The sequence below is a fragment of the Mytilus californianus genome, unplaced genomic scaffold (genome assembly GCF_021869535.1).
Source record: "Mytilus californianus isolate M0D057914Y unplaced genomic scaffold, xbMytCali1.0.p SCAF_2, whole genome shotgun sequence".
In the NCBI taxonomy this organism is placed as follows: domain Eukaryota; kingdom Metazoa; phylum Mollusca; class Bivalvia; order Mytilida; family Mytilidae; genus Mytilus; species Mytilus californianus.
This window is the reverse complement of record NW_026262668.1, coordinates 33,312,403-33,336,395: the sequence shown is the minus strand read 5'-3', so window position 1 is coordinate 33,336,395 and position 23,993 is coordinate 33,312,403. Positions and strand designations below refer to the sequence as shown.

Below are 23,993 nucleotides of genomic sequence, written 5' to 3'. Positions count from 1 at the left end.
AACTAATAAAAAAAAAATATATGTTTTTCTTAAATAGTTGTGTTATAAATTAGGCCGTTAGTTTTCTCAATTGAATTTTTTTCTTACTTTATCATGTCGGGGCCTTTTATTGCCGACTATACGGTATGGTTTTTCTCATTGCTGAAGGCCGTACTGAGGCCTATAATTGCTTACATCCACTTCATTTGAACTTTGGTGGATAGATGTCTCATGGGCAATCATTCCACATCTCCTTATTTTTATAATGAAGCAGGTGTAAGTAACTATAAGTCACCGTATATCTTTTAAATGTTATGTTTGTCGCACTTTTACGAATTTAACAAATACGACTTCATCGAAGAACAGACATTCTACGGAAAAATGCATCTGTTCAGACAATAATAATTTCAACAATTAAGTGCATGTATCGTCTTTTTCCCCCCGAAAGGTATCATTTTTGAATATTGTTTTTTCATGTAAAGAAGGTAACCCTGGACAGGGACATGACAATTTTTTATGGTCCTAACATATTTTTTTATGAATCCCTTATAGTAGATCCCTTTATTTGTATAGGGTGTAAATACAGTTTAACTGTCAAAATATTGTGATTGGTCTTAGTCTGTGAACTACAATATTCGGGAGGTGATACTAGATTGTTTACTTTGCAAATAATCTATACAAATATAAACGATAAATGTTTGATATCACGTATAGTTCTATTTCCTGACCCTGATCTTTTGAATAAGAATGTCATCCTCGGCGTATATTGTAGCATTCATAGCAATTTCTTTATATTATTTTAAATGTTATCAAACAAACTTGCCTCCTGCTTATGAAGGAATATTTTTACCAGAATTCCGTCCAGTCGCTGAGTTGTTCAGGTATGTCGCAGTTTGTTTCTAAACATTTTCAAATATATATTTGATTCGATTTACTATTTCGATTTTGATTTAAATATTTGACAAATAAGGAAATTATACCCTTTGTATCTTGTCCCGTTTTTTCATATTTTATTATTGGTATCCATGTAGCAAGATGTTTGTTAGAAAATCTTTCTTATCGGATATTTAAATTTATCCTGATGAATATCAAAGATATCTGACTTAAATCACGTTAAAATATGTCAAGAAATTTTATGAATATTACATAAAATGGTTGTGTTTACACCATTCAACGTCCAAACTCCTTGCTCCTGTACAAGGGATATCGAATAATAAAAACTGTTTTCATCTCGACTAGAGTCTCGTTGTCTTTTTTTTCTTTCGGTAAATGGGATTAATGAGAACAAATTTAAAATGCAGTAAAATTATTGGATACATAACGACAAATGGTTTTTGGAAAACGATGGAAATAACACATTTGAACTATTGCGTAATGTGACCTCTGTATTGTATCAAGAATTTGTGGCTTTAGTTTCGGAGAAACATAAGATGTTCTTGGAGCATGCTCTTAGATTTACAGTTGACAGACTTTACCAATTGAAGGAATGATGCCAGGGGAACGCCCTAAAATCAGTCTAATAAAAGTGAGGTAAAAGATGCACAGTTATGCTTTATTTAATCTAATTCTGTAAATTTTCTTTGAATTTCTTTATAAACTGAAGTGGAGAAAAAATTTGTGTTACAACCGTTTGTGTAGAACAGACGGACAGACAGAAGTAATTAATATACCCCAAAATTGATTTTTCTTTAGATCACAGGTTGAAAGTGGGCAGGAAATAGGAGGAACATTTGCAGTTTACTATAAAGGACGTCTCGTAGTTGACCTCTGGGGAGGATATGCAGACAGGCAATACGATCTGCAAAAATGGAGGAACGACACTTTACCAATAACATTTTCAACAACAAAAGGAATGGTGTCTATTCTGGCAGCAAAGATGGTAGATCAGTGAGTGGGACATCATTATATGTGTTAATCATAATTATTATCATATCATTACTGTTTAATGTTTGTTTTTTTTATCTTTTTTTTTATCTGGTGGAGGGGTTCTAAAAAATATGATGTCTTGTATTGGGTTAAGATTTAAATTGATTTTAACTGGAGTTAATGAAAATTTCTATTTTTAGTACAGTATTTGGCGAGGGGATGTAAATTTACGTTTATGTGGTCCTTTTTATGACTTTTTCCTCATTACCGACACCTTTGAAACGAATTATTATAGATTGGAATCAATACGCAAGCTTTTACCAAGTCTTAACCTACACAATCAAAAGAACAGTTATTACATTTTGTCTATCATGAGTAACCCATAAACACATAAAACACACAAAAGAGGATAACACATGATGTAACAATGAGGTTTTTTAAGCATTATTTTCGATTAAGGAAAAAATCAACTCTATGTTTGTATTGCGATACGTCTATATATCTACAGGAAATTACTAGACTATAATAAACTCGTGTCCCACTATTGGCCTGGATTTGGTTGCAATGGGAAAGAAAATGTCACAGTAGAAATGTTGCTTCATCACGCGGTACGTATACTTGTATCTTGTTTTCTGTTGTCGTCTGCTGATTGCACATTTTCCAAAAAAAATTCTATCGGTTTCACCCGTTGTTTTTTCGCAGTAGTTTTATAATTGGCACCATTAACCAGTAAATTATAGCAAATGACATCGTTATGATAAGACGAATTAGATTTGGTTAAATAAATGAACCTATTTTGTCATTTCATCGTTCAAAATAATAATATTGTCCTAATTTAATGTATGTCGAGGAGTACCGGAATGAGTGGGTTTAATATTGCAAGAATTTCTGATTCTATTCTATAAAATGATTCAGTAAATATGAATACTTTAAGTTATTTCTTACATCTGTGATTTTTAGTCCTTTCTGCAACATTTGGATATACAAATACAATTGTATTGCCCATCGAACGTGAATTTCATCATGCTATGTATATTCTTTTCACAATTGTTTCTATTACGGAGAAACAAAAGATAACTGTAAAATTCGCCTACATAATAATCTTCATACACTATTTTCTCTAAATAATTCCTTAAAATTATAAATTTTTATTGAAGGCAGGCCTTGCTTATCTGAACAATCCATTCAGTATGCTTGAGTTGCATCATAATCCACTGAAGGCCGAAAAAAGTTTGGAAAAAGAACCGCCTAAATGGCCACCAGGTGAGCTACGAACGGAAATACAAACACACGCCTAAGATTACCTAATTAAAGTTATTAACGTGATGTCAGATTTAGAAATGCACAAACATTGCACGCCTGGTGATGAAATTGCATTTTATGTCCGTCTAATGAAATAATAATTGGGTTAAACCAACAAAGACATGTTTTTTTAAATATGTTTACCTTTACAATTCATATGTCAACAGTTATTTAAATCCACTCATGTTTAATATATACCTCCAAATTCCCTTTACCAATGGGCATTGATGTAATACAAGATAAAAAAATGTATAAATGAAAACAATCAATTCGATCGAAAAAGACCCACATCACCGGATTAGATATTGTTACTAAAAAATTCCAATGATCTGTTAGAGTACATACAGTTTAAGTCTCTTTCCTCTTGCAATAGTATGCAATCATTTGACTTTTCTCTAACAGATAAATTGAAAGAATTGGTCCTGCTTTGTCTAATAAAAAAATGGCCAACGTAGATAAAAGTATCTGGTCTTAGGGAGGGATAAATCCTACTTTGAAAAAATCACTCTTATTCAAACAAAACATTCTCTGAAACACACTTTTATAAGATGATTGATTTCTTAATTGACACATTATTTGTTACAATGTATGTTTTGAGGACGTGTTTCTCAACAAACATTCGGAACCAATTGCAAGATTCGATACGAACAATGTTGCTCAATTGAGTTTTTGTTTAGATTACTCTTCAGTCAACGAACCACAAAGCATCGTTCTAGCATGTTAGATTTCTAAATAAGTTCGAAAAGCATTTATAAGGAAATTCTGATTGATATAGACTTAACGGATTCAATTTATGATATATACTTCATGAATTTGATTAAAATTTGTGAATCCTCTTCACACTTGCTAAAATTTTGTTTAGACCTTTTTTTAATTTTTAAGGCTCTGAAGTAATGACCAGTGCTGGCTTTTAAAACTTTTGGACTCATGTGTACCTGGTGAACGTATTGTCATTTATATTATATGTATTTCGATACCATGTGCCTTGCATGCGCATGCGTGCACTGTATCCTGTCTGTAAAAAAATGTATAATTCCATCGATTTTGCAGTGGAACTATTTTTGTAAGATATGTAAATGTATTTACAATACGTCAATTGAAATATTTGTATCTAATACAACTTAATACACACTAACATTTCAAGTCATAATTTTCATATTTCAGGTACTGCCACAGCATATCACGCATTAACTTTTGGTGCTTATGTAGACCGTTTATTGACAAAGGCAGATCCAAAACATCGTCGAATAGATCAGTTGTTTGAGGAAGAAATATCTCAGCCCTTCGGTAAGAAAATGTAAATGTATCTACCACATTGATTGCATAAATAAAAAAAACATTACTTGGGCGTTGGTGCTCCTTTTATCTCATGTCCCATCTAGAATTACCGTGTGTGTTATTTTTCTTTACACCATTATTTTCTAATTACTTCCTCATTTCATTAATATCATTCTTTAAAAAGATTTGACGATAAAATTTTGTTTCTTTATTTATGTTTAGAACACAAACATGCATGGTGGTCGCAATGATGTTTACATTTCGATTCTCAACATGCCGGATAACGTTCTTATTTTTCAGAAACATATTTGTCTTGCTCATGGAAATTGGTATCACAAGGTTGAATCAAGTAATACAAGTCATAACATTACCGGTACCAATTTTACTAAACCGGATGCGCATTTATCTGCAGTACGTGATGATCGAAGCCAATAAATTTAAGAGACAAAAACCTAATGGAAACGTTGAAGGGCTAATTAAGGTTGTACCAAATACCTTGACTAAATTTAATTTGGCTCGTTTAATTTTCATAAAATTTTGACAAAATATTTACTTTGACCCTTTGACAAAAATATAAAAATTTCAAAAAACTTGAACCACACACATTTCGGAAAAGTTTCATTTGATAGATAGCAGTTTGACAAACACTAATTTTGATCATTGAGAAGCTAAATATTTCCTTAACAATAGAACGTGATTAAAACTTTTAGCTGATTTTTACACAGGTATTTCCCTGTTGTGTTATGTACCACCTTAAACCAAAAAAAAAACTCCAAAAAAAAGAAAGGTTGACCCGAAACATAAACCAACAAGGAATTAGAACTATGCACGAGGGAGATAAATTCCTTAATTTAATATTATTTCAAAATTTTATTACAGCAATTTAAACAATCAAACAATTGTCATTTGATATTAGAAAACGTGTCTTATCTAAATCCTTATAAGTTTAAGTTAGATGCTAAACAATATTATAGATATAAATAACTAAATAAAAGCCCAACAATGTTAGATCTGTTAATTTGCGGAAGCAAATTTTTTGTTCTTCCCTGGCCGGGATTCGAACTCATGCTACTGAGATATCGTGGCACCAAATCGCCTTGCACTATGCCCGACGCGCTAGACCACTCGACCACTTTGGCTCGACTATATATTTATAATTAATCTAAATATCAGCACAACAATGTTAAATCTGCAAATTTTTGTTCTTCCCTCTGAAACTAAAACTGATTGAACGAAACAGAAGACGAGACTTACAGGAGATAGAGATGACAAAGTTATATTCCATAATGGTTAACCAAATCATGATGGCCTCCATAACACTTTCGACGGGATGATTTAAACTTTTTGTTCAATAGCTTCCTTATAAGCAGCAACCATATATCAAGGAAATCATAATAGTAATATCAAGCTCTGAAATCTCATATCAAATGGGAGATATATAGCCCATATGCAGGCTATGTTGGCATGGTGCTACTTAGAAATATAAGTCCACCATTGGAAAGCTAAAATCTTACTGCTTGGCGAAAAAGTTGTTCTCAACCCAAGCTTATTGTCAATTAATAGATGTAATTCAAAATATGAGGCTGACTTAACTGTACCTGTGGTATCCTTTATTTCCAATGCGATGGACAAGATGCGTTTAACAAGGCGACCAAACTTTCAATTATTAAGTGACAGGACATCTGACCAAACTTTCAATTATTAAGTGACAGGACATCTATATAGCGGAACGTGAAGTTAAAGGATAATGCTAGATTCTTTCAATTTTTCATGAGAAGCTCCTGTGTGAATTTTGCCTCGTTTGAAAAAAGGATCAAGTCATCAAGAAGAACACAGTTCGTTCCCATAGGAATACCGATTGTCTGTAAAATAACACACCCTCCAAATGTAGCAAATATATTGTCAATCAGAGATGTGAAAGTGTATCTAATCTAACCTGTTGTATGTTCAAACCACTTGAATAATCATTGAATAGAAAAAACGTCATTATCTAACGGTTTATCTTTCTTATAGATTAAGGTTAATGCTTGTTTTTTTTTTTCATTCTTTGAGTTGCCTCTGCCTTATGCGAAAGAAAGGAACAATACGCCGATAACAGAACCCAACTAGTTGCATTAAGACTGTAGATCTTCTGTTGAATAAACGTGCACATTAAATATAATAAATATGTTATGATAAATCGTATATGCTGTCTGAAAAAGCTTTATAGGAAAACCAGTATTTTTATATGAAATCTGAAATGATAAATCTTTGGAAATCACTTGAAATTAAGAAATGTATTTACCTCTTGTATAGCTCTGACACCTTGTTACCGTTTGACTATACTTTTAGTCTTTTTTTTTTGTTATACCAGATCTCCAACGTTCGTATTATGTTTAGGATTTACAAATATTGGCCTCGAGCATCATCGAAAAGACATTATTTGTCGAAATGCGCATCTGGTGTAAATAAAATAACAATTCATAGTGGCCATCTGCATCTGCATGTTTCTTCATTTTTGTTTCAATCAATATCTTTTCAGACATAGATTTTCGAATTGGACTTCCAAAGAATATGTCTTACAGGGGAGCACGGTTTGAGCCTTATGGACTAAATGCGTTTTTACGAAATGCCCTTAAAACACCGTCAATGTGGATGTTTGTAATTGGATTGCTTCTTAATCCAGACAATCTACTGAGTAAGGCATCAGATGCAGTTACTGATCAGGTAAGTAATTTTCAGAACTATCACTACATATATATGAAAACATAAATCCAGCTGGTTTAATAAAATATAATCAGACTGATTAACATTTCCATAACATACTTTTTTTTGGTTCAATAGACATGCATTTAGTATATTTACTTTGACCACCAATTTCTTCTTTAAATTAACAGTCATTTCGTTATCGCGTGAATTTAGTTTTTAATTTACAATCAATGTAAGTTATTTTTTTTATTTTCAAAAACAATTTAATTTTACTTCTTTTAGTCATGTGATTTTATTTTTGAATAATAATAATTTTTATCTACATAATTTTGTTTACCTGAATTTATTATTTGAGTGTATTAATGTAAATAATAAGTTTTAATTTTTCACAAACAAATTAAGTAAATGATATGTTAATATGTTTATTACGTTTTGTATAATGTACAATCAATATGTGACACAAGAATTAAATAAAATTAAATTTCAACTTTAACCAAGGTAATCTTTTTAATTTTGTAATTCTATTACGTCATGTCACTTCTGCAATTAAAAGAGAAGCGAAAGATACCAAAGAGACATTTAAACTGATGAGTCAAAACTAAACTGACAACGCAATGGCTAAAAAAGAAAAAGACAAACAGACAAACAACAGTACACAAAACACAACCTAGAAAACTAAAGACTGTGCAACACGAACCCCACCAAAAACACTGGGGCTGATTTCATGTGCTCTGGCCGATCCTGCTCCACATGTGGCACCCGTTGTGTTGCTCTTGTTAGTACAAACCAGGTGATAAGTCTAATTCGGTTGGTCACATTCGAGGAAAAGGGGACGGAATTGTAGTTACGAGAATTGGAACATATCCGTTGTCATCTGTGAAACAGATATTTCACCACGGTCAACCAACTCGTGATGGCGTGCGTAAAATTTATGAAGGGATGATTTCCACTTTATCACTCGGAACTTTTGGTTTAATAGCTTTCTTGTGAGCAGCAACCCTTGATCAAAACAATCATGATAGGAAATACAAGCCATGGAATATCGTATAAACTGGGAGATATATACTCCGTATGCAGGCTCTGCTGAAATTTTGCTACATAGAAATGGAAAGATTACAATTGGGAAGCTGAAATCATCTCTTTTGTCGTAAAGTTTTGTTTTCAACCGACCCTCATTGTCAATTTCTAGATGTAAGTCAAGATATGAGGCAGACCTAACTGTATCTGTTGTATCCTTTATCTCAAATTCGATGGGATAGATGCGTTCAAATGAGGTTTTAACGCACACTCAAACTATTCGAATATTTTTATTATAAAAGGATGCAAAAGTTTTCCCATTTATCCAACCAGACATTCTCATAAAATCAGAAAATGATACATTGTACAGTTGGGATTTTGACGTGGCTGCCGATCTCACAAAGTGAGCAGTAAATTGTCGAGTATTGATATGTGTTTACACTCAAATTTTCTGTGCGTTTTAAGTATTCTTTCAAAACATATTTACACAAAGCCTCCAATCCAGAGTTGAACGTTCTCAATTTTACAACTTGATTCTTATATCCTGGTCTAGACTTAAATAAATCATCTATGTTAAAAACAAATTCCTCCCTCAATTTTAACATGATCTCAACACTTCAAAATTTAAGAGTAGCATTTGTATCTACATTACAAGCTTAAAATAATTCCAAACAATCGATACATCCAAAACAGAAAGTTCTTAGTTTTTTATTATTTAATTTTTTATTTTTATTATATACTCCTTTTATAAATCTGACTACCACTGCTTCTGCGTGGAAATTAACTATACCCAAACCAAGTACAGAAAGAGCAGATATGGCTGTATATACGGAACTGAACCAAGACAATTTTCAAATAAATCCGTATAAAAATCTATCACTTTGTTCGAACTTCATTTTCCCTTCACGGCAATATGAAAACCACTTTTTGACAAATACTTCGTACTGCTTTTTAGTGTTTTTTCCAAGAGCATGCAATGATTTGGGCAGTCTGTTGAATATTCTTTGTCAATAAACTGTTTCTTGATACATGACATATCATTAAGTTTAATGTCCCAAGAAAATTACTGTTGTCTTGTCTTTCAAGATGTCTGTAAACAGAATTTGGAATATCCTATCATCATTAAGTCAAGTAAAATCCTACACTTGATAGAGGCAATTCCAAATATTCTATTAATCTAGCTTCCAATTGGTTAAATATAGATATGAATAAACCTAATAAGGTTCGATGGCAAATTTGACCATCCTGAGACAACAGCTAGGATTTTACTTCATAAAAATCCACCAGACTAACACATGTCACAGAGGCTCACTTTTCAAATAGACACTTCTAAGAGATTTATGAAATGTTGGCCAATCAGTACGTTGTAACGCTCTTGAATGTTTTATTAACAAATCAAGAGAAATGATGTCCAACGTGACCATTCTTGCCTATTTTTCTTATTGTCGAAACTATTCCACAAGAAAAGGCTACTAATGAGCAGCAAACGTTAGAAAAGAAGACTGACGCAAAGTAATTAAAAATCTCACGCGATGTTTAAAAAGAAATAATTTTTAAAGGGGAATAAAAAAAAAGTCAAACGATAACCCAACAAGTGAAAGATATGGACAATTAGAAGGCGACTATGGTAAGGTAATTGGAGGTTGTCAAATTAAGTTTGATTAATGATTGTTTGGTCATTGGGCAATCACTTAATCAAAAAGACTTAACAATAACGTAAAGTATGATGAACACAACAATACATAATTTGTTCAGCATCGTAGAGATCGGAATAGATGAATATGCTTTAGAAGTGGAATGAATTTCGTGATTATCAATAACATTCTTTCCACGATCAAAAATATATATTTAATCGAGTATAAAATATATCAAAATCGTTCTCGAGTTGTGACGCCTTATACAAGATAGTAGATCGCTCAAAAGAAAGAGTGAAGGAAACTCAGAAAACAGAATACCGAGTCATTGTCGAACTTGTATTTAACGAACCTAAATATTATAAAGTTATGGGAACACTTTTAATGTAAGTAAAGGCAACAGTAGTATACCGCTGTTCAATAGTCATAAATCGATTTAACTGAAACAAATCCGGGTCACAAAACAAAACCGGGGGAATCACATCAACTATAAGAGGAAAACAAAGGAATAACATAAACACTGAACTGCTACAAAAACAAACGCCAACATACATAGAAATGAACTATTTGAAAACAACTGCCATATTCCTGACTTGGTACAGGTCATTTTAAGAAAAAATGGTGGGTTGAACCTGGTTTTATGGCTAGCCAAACCTCCCGCTTATATAGCAATGTTAAAAATACCACTAAAATGACAACATTACGTGACAGGAATACATTACAACTAAACACAAGAACACTCAGGACAGAGACATACATAAAAAATAATATAATAGTACATTACAATATGTAAATCACAAAAAGTGACGTCACAGGTAAATTTCTAAAAATAGAATATAAAATTGGGATTAAGTTTGTAATGGTGTTATTTTAGGTATTTTGTAACCATTACAAGAATATTGATATAGAATTGTGTTAGTAATGGTGTAATTATTTGTATTTTCTAACCATGTCGGTTTTTCTTCTAAATCGAAACTGTAAAAACAAATAAATCCTGCGCATATAGTAGCTTTAAACTAAAAATCATATAAATGAACTAGCTGATTAATTATCTTAACTTTTACATACATGTAGAAAATAAAAATAGAATTCAAACCACAAACGATAAGACATAACACAATATCCAAACAAAACTTACAGCCATTTGAGATTTGTTGTACTATTAGTTATTATATTGAATAATAAAAGAATATAATTTTTTTATCATTTTCAGATCGTCCACGCATTGCCTTTATATTTTTCTAGCCTTATTCTTATTCGTACTCGGGCGTTAGGTCGGAGTCAAATTCTTGTTATAAATCTCTAATACGCATGACGTAGATTTGACACTATTCTTATTCGTACTCGGGCGTTAGGTCGGAGTCAAATTCTTGTTATAAATCTCCAATACGCATGACGTAGGTTTGACACTTGTCATGTAACAGTTTTGTTTTATTAAATTTTATTGCCATTTCAAAAGTATCCGTTTTAAAAGGATATTACTTAAAAAGGGAAAGAGGAGTTTATGTAAGACATGTTAAATGTTAATCACTTCTAAGATTTTACCAGTATCTTAACAGGAACAAATTATTATACAAAATCTTTTAAGTCTCTGGACTGTTCCACGGACAATGTCGTTTACTGAATTGAATGTACTCTGCTTGGCTACTTTATGTTGGTGAAACTCGACAAACTTTGCGTAAAAAGATAAATCAACACCGGTCTAATAATAAAGCTCCGCAATTCAGGGTTCTTTATAACTATTTTAATCAACCCGACCATGATCCTTCTTTATCTATGAAAGTACGCATGATCGAGAAATATTTATCACCACACAAATATAGCCTACTCCTTTCCGAAAAGATAGAGAAAATATCTGGATAAGTTAACTAGGTACTGCAATGCCATATTGGTGCACTGATAATATCAAAGGAGTAGGAAATTTGTCAAGTCCAGACTGCAGCAATGTAAATGTGATTAACTTATCTAATACTAACTTAAGCTTCAAATAATATTGTTTTTGCATGTAAATCGTACTATTACGAGTGTTTTGTAAAAGAATTAGGAATAAATTAGCACTCAGCTAATCCCACATACAAAGACATATCATTTGACGAGGATGAGATTTTGGCGAACCAGAAGTCCTTCATGGCTTCAATGAAAATAACATCGAACAGCAAATCTGAGGACTTACCTTGTTTGTATTGGATATCTAAGCTTCAAAAAATTCCGTATAAACAACGGTACATTACCGGCTCATCTGCATGTTATCCAGAAAAGCGCCTCGGACGCATGAAATTTATAACGTGTTAATTGTTTTCATTTTCTACAAAGAAAGAAGGTCTTCAGAAATACTGTGAAACTGTTTACTCTGTGAGGTGGTATTAACCATATGTGGATTCTAAAAAAAACCTAAAGAACTTCTGGGTAATTTTAAATCTCGATCTTTCTCTGAAATTAATTCTATCAAAACCATTGATTTTTCAACCCTTTATACCACCATTCCCCGTGTGAAATTGAAAAATCGTCTAAAAGAAATATTCCACAAGGCTTTTCAATATAAGAAAATTGGTAGCATACGCTATGAATGTGTTGCTTTGGGATACCATACGGCATATTTTGTTAATAGTGAACAAAAAGGATTAAACATGATATACCGAGGAACAAGTGATGAGTATGCTGGATTTTCTTATTGACAACATATCTGTTGAATTTGGAGGTACTTTTTCAACAAATTGTCGGCACTCTATGGGAACGAACTGTGCGCCTCTCTTTGCCGACCTCTTCTTATTTTCATATGAGTCGGAGTTCCTTCAGACACTTGTCAAAAACAAGGAGACCAAAGAAGCCAGATCATTTAATTTCACATTCAGATATATTGATAATATTCTTTTCATTAACAATCGAAACTTTTCTGATTGGTTTCCATTAATATATCCTCCAGAACTAGAAATTAAAGAAACAATAGACACGGCTTCCTCCGCCTCATTTTTAGACTCGTACATCAAATTTGACATGAGCAGTCATCTCAGTACCACAATCTATGACAAACGAAACGATTTTAATTTTGAAATTTTAAATTTCCCCACCTTGGCAACAATATACTAGCTTCACCTGCACATGGGATATACATTTCCCAAAGAATTCGGTATTCAAGAGCTTGCAGCTGCTACTCAGACTTTATAAAACGTCAACAGTGTCTAAGTAGAAGATTGATGAACCAGGGTTATGTCGAAAAACGTCTCGTCCTTTTTCTAAAAAAAAGTGCATCGGAAGATTCCAAGTCCTTGTTCATAAATATTCCGTATCAACTTCACAAATAATACATGATGGTCTTGAAGTATTTGTCTTTGTATATTTTTAACCTTACTGTTTAGTCCATTTTTGGTAATATCATTTTAGCGTGGCTCGGTATTTATATGTCCCGCTATTGTGTTAATGTACTATGGTCATTTTTGTATCCTTGTCTTTCATTTTTGATTATGTGCTTTTTCTGTAGAGTTTCTATGTGTCATTTTGTTTTTCTTTGTTGACATAAGTGTTTGTTTATATTGGTTTTCCCGTTTGAATGGTTTTACACTAGTAATTTTTGGGGCCCTTTATAGCTTTCTGTTCGGTGTGAGCCAATGCTCCGTGTTGAAGGCCGTACCTTTACCTATAATGGTTTACTTTTATAAATTCTTACTTGGATGGAGAGTTGTCTCATTGGCACTCATACCAGATCTTCCTATATCTATTATAACACAATGATGACTGTTGTGCCCCAATTTTTGACATTTGTACCTATTATTTCTGTTTGTTTTGCTCGCACATTGTTGTCAACATGATGGAATTCTATGCGACTGTCATACAGGTGAGAGGTTTTACTAGCTATAAAACCAGGTTTAATCCACCATTTTCTTCATAAGGAAATGCCTGTACCAAGTCAGCTTTTGATTTTGATAAAGGACTTTCCTTTTGAATTTTCCATGGAGTTCGGTATTTATGTTATTTTACTTTATACTCTACATGTTCATGTTACTTTTAAACATTTGGTATCATACGATATTCTCCATTCTTTTAGGTCTATCAAAAATTGGTGAATTCTATTTTCCTTCAATCGATTCTACCTGATTCATTACTTTAATATCAAGTAAATTTTTCGATATCTGCATCAATATTTATACATGTAGTATTATTATTATTTGCTACTATATTTCTAATATTTGTAGCCTGCATGAGATGTTCCGTCATGGCCTATACCTCTACCACGGCTTTTGCCTCTACCGCTGATCCTAAAATACCAAGGTCTACGACCGCCACTGAAACCACTTCTCAAGCCGGCCCTTCCTCTTATTTTATTTGATATCCTGCTTGATTTGCCAATACATTAATATTTTTAACCACATCACCGCCAACAACTTTTTATCATTTGGAACATTGGCATTCGCAAGTGACCAAATTCACCATATATGTTTCATAAGAGTTATCCTCATCAAAAATACAAATATATGAGCATGATTTATCACAGGGAGTGAATTCGTGTTAACTATGCTCATTGCACTCCACTTTCTTTAACATTAGATCTAGTTTATTTATACTTTAGTAAAGTGTTATATATCTTAATTAATACCTTACTAGTAATTACTAAAATGTATTCTACATAGTTTTAGATTTACACCTATGCGTAGGAACTATTTTGTTGTAAATATGTACTACTTTCCAGTATGTTCTTTTTTGACCGGGCCCGATTAGTCGGTGTTGCATCTAACAAAGACTATCCAAATTATTTTTGCAAAGAATTCCGCTCAAGCCGGTGCTAGGGGCCGTCTTTAATTTGCAGTGCTCCGTGTTGAAGGCCTCACTGTGACTCTAAGATGAAGAACAGCAATAAAAGAGCTGTTCCTTTGCTTTTTGTGTGTTTTTTTGCTGTGCATGTATTGATTTTGTGTCGTGGATGGATACCCCTTTGTTTTTCTATTAAATTGTTTTGTGTTATGCCTTGGATTAAGGCGACAGTAGTTTATCGATGTTCAAATCTCGTAAATCGATTAAGAAGATGCAAATCAAGGTGGCAAACAAAACCTGAGGGAATCGCATATACTCCCAAAGGAACACACGTGAAACATGTACGTCAACAGAATAAGCGTGTCTACTATGCATGCATCACCCGAACATATGCCAAGTAACCTGATCAGTTTGAACAGTTACAAAACCGCCAAATTTCTCTGATCTGTAATTTCATCACCCTGCATGAAATCTGAAAAACTATTTTGGCAAATCATATTTCTAAAAATGTCAGTTTTTAGCCAACTCTTCATTAATTGTGGAGACACCTTTATCACCAGACCTATTTTTGGCACATGCTAGCAAATTTTGTCTCTTTAATGGATTCTGGTTTTTGTTTTTAACAAGGGATTTTTTTTACTTTCTGCTTGAACCTCGTTTGCTTAAGAATATCACTAACACTAGACTTTGTTTAAGAAGACGATGGCGTTCTCATGGAAGAGACCTTACCCAACTCAACAGGCTTGGACACGGCTTTGGGTCTTTTTGATCTAGTTTTATACTCTTTTAGCATTCCTATTGGACATTTTCTCAGACTTTTAATCTCCACGGGTCTGGATAATGGTGTCCTCCATTGTTAACTTTATATTTATATTATATCCAAATAAGAATGAAAAAAATTACTGAATAAATATGAACACTATCAAATCTTCAATAAAATTTTGATAAGACTTCCTCGAAGTCGTTTAATAAAGTCATTGGTAGTCGAGGTTATTGACCCACTTCAGTCACCCACGAAAGTCGGCAGCATACTGGAATTGCGGTTGCGCAGTGTTTTTCACCTGATTGCGGAAGTGATGTGACGTAATAAATTAGTATAGTTATGATTATCCTTATCACGAGTTATAAATAACAATTTATATATGATAAACTATTGACACAAATCAATTAAATTCCTATATTTCATGGAATTAAGATGTTATTATGATCATTTTAACCAATATTCAGAAATTTAGTCAGACCTACAGGTTTTGTTTAAAATCTCATGGCGCTGACAATAAGTTGACCGGTTATGGCTAAATATATCACAGAAGACATACAATGATAAACGAGTATGTTGTATAATAGAAATTTGAAAATCGACTTAAAAATCGGCCACAAGTGACCACGATTTAAATGGGGTAATAAGTTTGATGAAGACAAATGCGTACTGATATATCAGATAAAAAAACTCAACCAGAAACTGGTTTCAATTTGTATGATTTCGATAAAAATGACTCACGTTACGGGATTAGAAGTTAGGAAGCAAAACCTCCGACTCCGTTTTGCTTTCAAAGTTGAACCCTCAGTTTTTAAAACATTTTTTTATATATATCAAACAATTCCGAATTACTTTTCAGATAACGACTGATCCCTACATGAGAGAAATCGCTATTTCATCTGTAAGTGGACATGGAACTGCTCGAGGTATGGCAAAACTGTATGGAATTTTAGCTAATGGAGGAAAACTTGGGGATAAACAGTTTTTGTCAGAAGAAACATTAAAAGCATTAACAACTCCGAAAGTAGCAGGTGAAAGTTTGAACTATGGAAGAAAAATACAAATGGGAAGAGGACTGTTCTACTCAAAAAATCCAAAGGTTGGTGGTATATGTGTAACTCATGAATGACAGTTGCGCCATTCATAGTTGATTAATAATTATTGTTTTGATGTACCACTGCACTCAATGAAACATCGGGATAAAAAGTTTGTTGTTCGTCGTGCGTTTTACACACTGACCTCAGAACTTATTAAAGAGATTTATCAAAATTGAAACTTTGCAGTATTTAAGCAAAGCCATTAGCACATATTAATACCTTATCGTTAATCGCATTACTTATCAACATTTATCCTGTCATTAACCATTTTATATTACAAATAACGTCCCTGTACCCAAATTGCACCGAGTACCCAAATTGCAAAAGCAGCGGAAATCTTACAAGTTTTCTTAGAGACTAAAAAATTTGTATTTTTAAAATTTGCCATTATGTACGTCTTCCAACATTGCTAAACATATTTAAATATGCACAAATCGGTCACATAATATGTATCAACAGATAAAGTATCCCGGGAAAAAAATAAAATTTACGAAAATGTCTTATGCGACATCCAAAAAGAGTCGGCTTTTCAAAATGAGCAATTAAAATGTGTAAAGTATACGTATTTATTAAATACTTAGTAGAAAGTTCAAGTAAATTTTATGTGTAATACAACCAAATTGAATTGTGCAATATCAGCCATCCGTGATGACATCGGTATCAGTCACGGTTTCAAGGCTTTGTCAAACCCCTTATATGTATGACGTTATGTAATCAATATCATTTACAGTTGCAAGGGCTTTATCAAACCCCGAATCTGTACGACATCATGCAATCGATCTTATTCACGGTTGCAAATGCTTTATCAAACCCCTATTATGTATTACGTCATGGCATGTGAAAAACGTCTATTTGAAGTTACGGTATAATATGGATTTTTCTCCCACACAAATAAACCCTCGACATGCCAAATGTAAAACATTTTAAACGAGAAAACTACCGGCCTGATTTATGTTTTAAAAAACCGAAAAACAAATAGTTTGTCTTTCTAGTAATAGAGGTTTAATAATAGTATTATTAAATTGATGTGATTTTTTTTTTCGATTTCACGTTCTGTGAAACATATACATGTAGTCAAGTCGGATAATTCGATTCATCCGACAAAACCTTGCATTTCTATGGCATAACGTCATAAAGCACGACTTATTATAGATTTCCAATAAAATGACATACGTACCTAACTCGACGTACGCACGTAACGGGACCGTTTATTGCTAACATATAAATTTTGTTAAATACGTCATTCAAGTTTTAACTAAGTATTCCTAAACTATAAAACCCATTCAGGATCAATTTTATCAATATCAAGTATTTCTAAGATGATGAAAAACGAAAGAAATCATGATTTTTATATATCACGTGATTATTGAGATTCCCGCCAAAACTTCACTGTCATAAGACCACGTATATACACGTATCTTTACCTATCATACGATTGATTTGAGTTGTGTTTCATGGTTTTGACCATGACTTTGTTTTTCGATATACTTTGCAAATGAACCTTTTATTATTTAATATTTGACATGCTTTTATTTGTCGGTATCAGATTGGTGTCCCTTTTTCCTTTCGTCTCTTAATGTTTTATAATATTTAATTTCCTTGGGTATTTATTATATGACAGAGATTTTTCTAGCAATTTCAGAAATATCGAATTCAAAGTGTTAGTCAGAATTTGTCTCTGTTAAAGTTGATAACTTGGATTGCATCATACTTTATTAAGCATTATTTGACCCCAGGAGTGTAAAAAATAAATCGAAAAAAGAATGCATGCTCAGCATACAAATGCCTTTGAAGAGAAAATTGAAAATATTTGTTGAACGGACAGACTGGCGGACGGACAGACAGGGTGATTGTAATATGAGTGCGGGTACAATATTTTGTCAGTGTATGTATCTTAGATGCTAGTGGTAAGGAAGTCTGGATCAAAACGGGGAAATCTTTACTTGTTAAAAAGTATTTTTTACTATTTAGAATAATAATTGCATGCCTTCTGGATAATAGTACAATAGCAAGTCACAAGGATAATGGAAGCTGTGAAACACCATTTTACAATAAAAACTAAGCTTTTTGATACAAAGAAACAAGGAGAAAAATCAAACAAATTATGCAACAAAAAGTGATATCAAAACAAAACATATGATGCTAGAATAATAATATATGCAGTTAAAGCATAAAATATATAAACATGTTTTTATTAAATATGGAATTGACTGGTAGCAGGCCAGCCTCGATTTTGGGTTCAATTATTTTGTTGGACAATTCGATCCAGCGAATCACTATCATTTCATCATCCTTAATATATATGTAATATTTGTCGCTGGATATAAGACATACATTAGTATCATCATCTTCATAAGTATTATAGCCTGAAGCTAAATCTTCGTCGTATTTATCATAGCTTGTAAGTTTTATAGCTTGATGCTAAATTCTTATCTGATATTTTTGCCAATTTATGTCGAGAACTTATTTTATGCATGCATCTCTTTGCTACATGCTATAAATGTCCAAGTTAAAGCCAATAGAGATCATAGAAGTATGTTTATCAAATGATCATGTCTACTCATAATTAAAACAGTAAGAAAGGGATTGACTCGTCCGACTTAAACGAAGCACAAAAACAGCAACTACTAGCATTTCAAAATAAACTCCATGAACCGATCTTAGAGTATTCACAGCTACTGAACACTATCTTAAAAACAATTACAACTAATAAATACAGAATAATTATCCAGTCTAGAATATTAATCAATTATTTCGTACTCTTACACCACTGTCCCAGGTAAGTCACTAAGTGGGCCCGTTAACATGTTTAACTCCGCCACATTATGTATGGCGGTGACTGTCCCAAGTAAGGAGCATGTAATTCAGTGGTTATCATTTGTTGCTGTGCTTTCGTTCATTTTTTTGTACATTAATTAGGCCGTTAGTTTTATCGTTTTTGTTGTTTTAAATTTGTCATTTTGTGGCCTCATATAGCTGACTATTCGGTATGGGCTTTGCTCATTGTTGAAGGTCGTACGGTGGCCTATAGTTGTTAATTTCTGTGTCATTTGGTCTCTTGTGAAGAGTTGTCTTATTGGTAATCATACTACATCTTTTTTGTACATATCACAAATTAAGTACATAAACACTCCAGAAAAGCAAGACCTTGTGTCATGTCAAAAGCACAGAGTGTCTGTAGGACCATTAGTGTTCATAACTGTATAGCAGATTATATGTAGTTTCTATAAAATGTAATGATAATTTATCAGTAAAATATACATGATTATTTGTTAGTGGGATTATATATAACTAAATAAATGAATATTTATATTAAAAGAAACATCAGAAACAAGAATATGTGTCCATTGGATTACACGCCAGTATCACATTTCCGTGTTAAGTGAGCTCTAAATCCAGGAAAAAATCCAATTCAGTATGTAGTCTTAAACTTTTAAACCTCGTGCGAGATGTCTAATGTTCAAACATTGTTGTTTTTAAAACGTATTTATCAAAGTCAAACGACAATCATTAAATTTTTTTTTGGTGCTATACAATTTGTGATTATGGCCGGATCCAAGATATTTGAAAGAGGGCGTAGTTCCCGATAATTGAATTTATACTGCCGAGCGAAGCAATGCGAAAAAATATTGGACGATTTTATACTAAACATTTGTATAGATAACGTGGAAAATGTGAGATGTTCAAAATTACTTGGCGATCGAAAGGGGGAGTACGCCCTCTACCCCTGTATCTGCGAATGCACGTTTAGGCATACATGATCAAAACCTCGTCCCATGCATTATTATAGTTAAAGACTAAAAAGTACTTTTTGATAAATGTATCAATGATATGAACTTCTGCCCACGTCAAATTATCTTGAAATAAATTATAGATTTTTTTTTTTAAGTTAGTCGCGTACACCTTTTACATTCGGATGTGTTGGAATCCACTTTTTAAACGTTAAAACTTATAAAAACAAAAAAAGAGATAACCTTCTCGCTTCTGATTTCATTATTTTAATATTTTCATGCTAAATGTTTACTTGGTAGTTTTTGAAATTCATATGTTGAGAAGAACTGAAATATGGGTCAAGTGAAATAACAAGAAATGATGGCTGTATTTGATTACAAGTTGCTAGCTTACTTATTCCATTAAAATATTTTTGTCAATAAAATCATTAAAAATTTAATAACAAAATATTTAAAGATTAAAAAAAGTAGTTGGGGTTGATTTTTACATTAAGTCTACATCAGCAAAAAATGCGTGTTCAAAGAGCAAAAAATGCATTTCTCGTTTCTCGTTTTTTATATAGATTAGACCGTTGGTTTTCCCGTTTGAATGGTTTTACACTAGTAATTTTTTTGGGGCCCTTTATAGCTTGCTGTTCGGTGTGAGCCAAGGCTCCGTGTTGAAGACCGTACTGTGACCTATAATGGTTTACTTTTATAAATTTTTACTTGGATGGAGAGTTGTCTCATTGGCACTCATTCCACATCTTCTTATATCTATATGCAGTGTATGCTCCCCTCCGTCATGCTTCGATGCAATAGGACGATATACGTTGAGTTAGGTCGGTTATGTCGAGTAAAGTCATTTTATTGGAAATCTCTATTGGACTGCTTCATACATGTTTATAACACAACAATAACAATTTCTATGTTTGTCATCATCGCAAATACATAGTTCCTGAATGTTAGTCAGACGCTGCAAACCCTTAATTGTATATCCACTGGAAGGATAAAAAATATTTCTCATTGATGTATACATCTTCCTTTATACAAACCTTCATATGTACTTGAAACTGTTTTATTTCAGAATGAAGATGTATATGGACATCCCGGGTATGGCGGACAGATGGCGTATGGCGATACAATAAATAACATAGGCATGGCCTATCTTACAAATGATCTATCTGCATTTGGTTACGGAAACGATCCTAAGTTCTTAGCATTGCAGAAGGAATTTTATAACTGTTTAAATAATATTGAAAAATCGAAATCTTCCTTAGGTAAACAGTTTGACACATTATCAGTATCTTAGTACGTAACTATAACGTAGTTATAATATATGTGTAAATATGCGTAAAATACATCGGGAGCTACAAAGAAGTGAATTGAACGACGCTTGTTCTTAAACGATTTTATTTCTTTTTTATTTGAATTAGAATTTAAGATCTGTTATCCCACCTTTTTCATGAACAGTAAAAAGAGGTAAGGCGAGCAACTGTGTAATGTTATTCCTTATGATAACCATTCTTTTTTATTTTTGATGTATTAATATTTAAAACTTTATATTCAGTTCATATCAGTAGAACAATAAAAGTTTTCAAACCTTAGGAAATTACACAATTTCTTTTGAAAATTGGCTTTAAATTCTGTTGAAGTTGGACAAAAAAAAACTGAAAAAAAATATGTTTCAAACAACCTTTCCCTACGTGCCGTCCGAATTTCGTTCTCCTTTCGTTTTATGGTATGATTTGGCGAATAATGTGAAAAAGGAACCGAACTTTATGATGTAAAAACGAAACATACTTTGCTTAATACACTCTTAGAACACGAATGTCGCGACACAACAGTTACTAGCACCAAACATTGAACAGGGAACAAATAACAAATATATACGAGGAAAAGAGAACTTTGAACAACCAAAAAAGTAAAGGAAATCGACCGGTTTCTGAAATAAATTCCAGGCCTAAAAAGACCGCATGCTTTATATTAATGAATCTTTAAATGTCCATTGTCCATATGCTTCCGTACTTAAACTTTTGTATTCTCATCTACTCTCTGTAACCACTTAATAAACAGAACAAAAAGATTGTGAAATATTTTTTGTCGCCATAATCTAATTTATTAGACAAAATGAAAAATGATAGATAAAACTAGACTTGCCATTGCAAGCAATAGCGGATGTCACCCGCCCTTATTGCCATGGTTACGGCAGCCATTTTGAAAATTCCAAAGTCGAATGCCAAATAAATATATGCCAGTTAACATTTCTGTAAAGTCTTTCGAATCCCCCCCTCTTTCCCCTTCCATCTCCCTTCCATTTAACGTTATTATATTTAGAACTTTAGTACTAGAACTGGCAAACAACCAATATTTTATGTAAGGAAAAGCAAGGTGTACACAAATATACTTTATATAGAAAGTTTGTTTGTGTCTCCAACAGAATATACAAATATTTTCGTTGTTACAGCAATACTACAATATGAACGAACGTCTGTTTTCTTAACATTAACTTGCTTTTAACTTCTATTAGAATAATTAAAATGAATTTAAACTTTCTGATAATCCTCAATGAAGACAAATAATTGATAGTGTTGTCATTGTGGTTTATATTTGTTAAGAATTAACTTACCACAGCCGCTTAAAAACTAATGTTTTTCAAATCAATAAATAATAAATAATTTAAGAGTGAAATTAAAAAAAGCACCAAAGACAATAAATGTTATGAGATGTTTTTTTTCAAAAATACTACATGGCTTTTTAAGGAAGGCATGTCGGGAGTGAGGCTTTTCTTCTGCCCACCCCTCCTTATACTTAATCAGAACTGATATTACAAATTAAACGACTGTTAATCTTTTTTATTGGTTAAACTTCGGTACTGGCATGAAAATATCGATATTTTGTTAATAAAATTAGCAGTGACTTAAGATATCTTTTTTTTTTAAATTAAGGAATTTATCTTCCTCGTGCATATTTTTGGAGTTTGGCTATGCTTTTGGTACATAATGCATATGGATATATATCAACTCTCCAATGATAGTATTAGGTTTTGGATTAGTGAATGTTTTGGCCTTGAGCATCACAGAAGAGACATTATTTGAAGAAATACGCATCTGGTGCAGTAACATTGGTACTGTTTAATGTTATTCGTTCTCTCACTAAATAAATCAAAATTTGGTGACTATGTTGAACGCATCTATCCCTTCGAACTTGAGATAAAGGATTCAACAGATACAGTTAAGTCTGCCTCATATCTTGGCTTACATCTAGAAATTGACAATGATGGTAGGTTGAAAACAAAACTTTACGACAAAAGAGTTGATTTCAGCTTCCCAATTGTGAACTTTCCTTTTCTGTGTATCAACATTCTAGAAGCGCCTGTATACGGAGTATATATCTCCCAGTTGATACGATATTCCAGGGAATGTATTTCCTATCATGATTTCCTTGATGGAGGGTTGCTGCTCACAAGGAAGCTACTAAACCAAGAGTTCCAAGTGTTGAAGTTCAAATCATCTCTTCGTTAATTTTACGGACACCATCAAGAGTTGGTTGGCCGTTATGGAATATCTGTTTCACTTATGACGACGGATATGTTCCAATTATCGTAGCTACAATCCCGAAAGTGACCCACCGAATTATACGTATCACCTGGTTTGTACATATATTAGCAACACGACGGGTGCCACATGTGGAGCAGGATCTGCTTACCCTTCCGGAGCACATGATATCACCCCCAGTTTTTGGTAGGGTTCATGTTGCTTGATAAAGTCATTAGTTTTCTTTGCTGTGTTTTTTGTACTGTTGTTTGTCTGTTTTTTCTTTTTCTTTTTTAGCCATGGCGTTGTCAGTTTATTTTCCACTTTTCTATTTTTCTATTTTGAATATTCCTTTTGTATCTTTCACATCTCGTTTTCTA

The 23,993-nt window shown here is 32.7% G+C and overlaps 1 protein-coding gene across 1 annotated transcript; it reads left to right on the top strand.

Annotated features, from left to right (window-relative positions):
• The first annotated feature begins 726 nt into the window (after nucleotides 1-726).
• Nucleotides 727-22,997, top strand: LOC127728944 (beta-lactamase domain-containing protein 2-like). Its single transcript, XM_052236524.1, has 8 exons — nucleotides 727-860; nucleotides 1,672-1,866; nucleotides 2,354-2,453; nucleotides 3,003-3,108; nucleotides 4,312-4,434; nucleotides 6,947-7,131; nucleotides 16,130-16,369; nucleotides 21,165-22,997. The coding sequence occupies exons 1-8, from the start codon at nucleotides 727-729 to the stop codon at nucleotides 21,387-21,389; spliced, it is 1,308 nt and encodes a 435-aa protein (XP_052092484.1). The 3' UTR covers nucleotides 21,390-22,997.
• The last annotated feature ends 996 nt before the right edge of the window (nucleotides 22,998-23,993 follow it).

Bases quoted from the DNA above. Each gene is read 5' to 3' on its own strand.
- LOC127728944 (XM_052236524.1), top strand. From the start codon at position 727: ATGTCATCCTCGGCGTATATTGTAGCATTCATAGCAATTTCTTTATAT. The intron at 3,109-4,311 runs GTGAGCTACGAA...TTCATATTTCAG, and splicing joins ACCGCCTAAATGGCCACCAG to GTACTGCCACAGCATATCAC. The intron at 4,435-6,946 runs GTAAGAAAATGT...ATATCTTTTCAG, and splicing joins AGAAATATCTCAGCCCTTCG to ACATAGATTTTCGAATTGGA.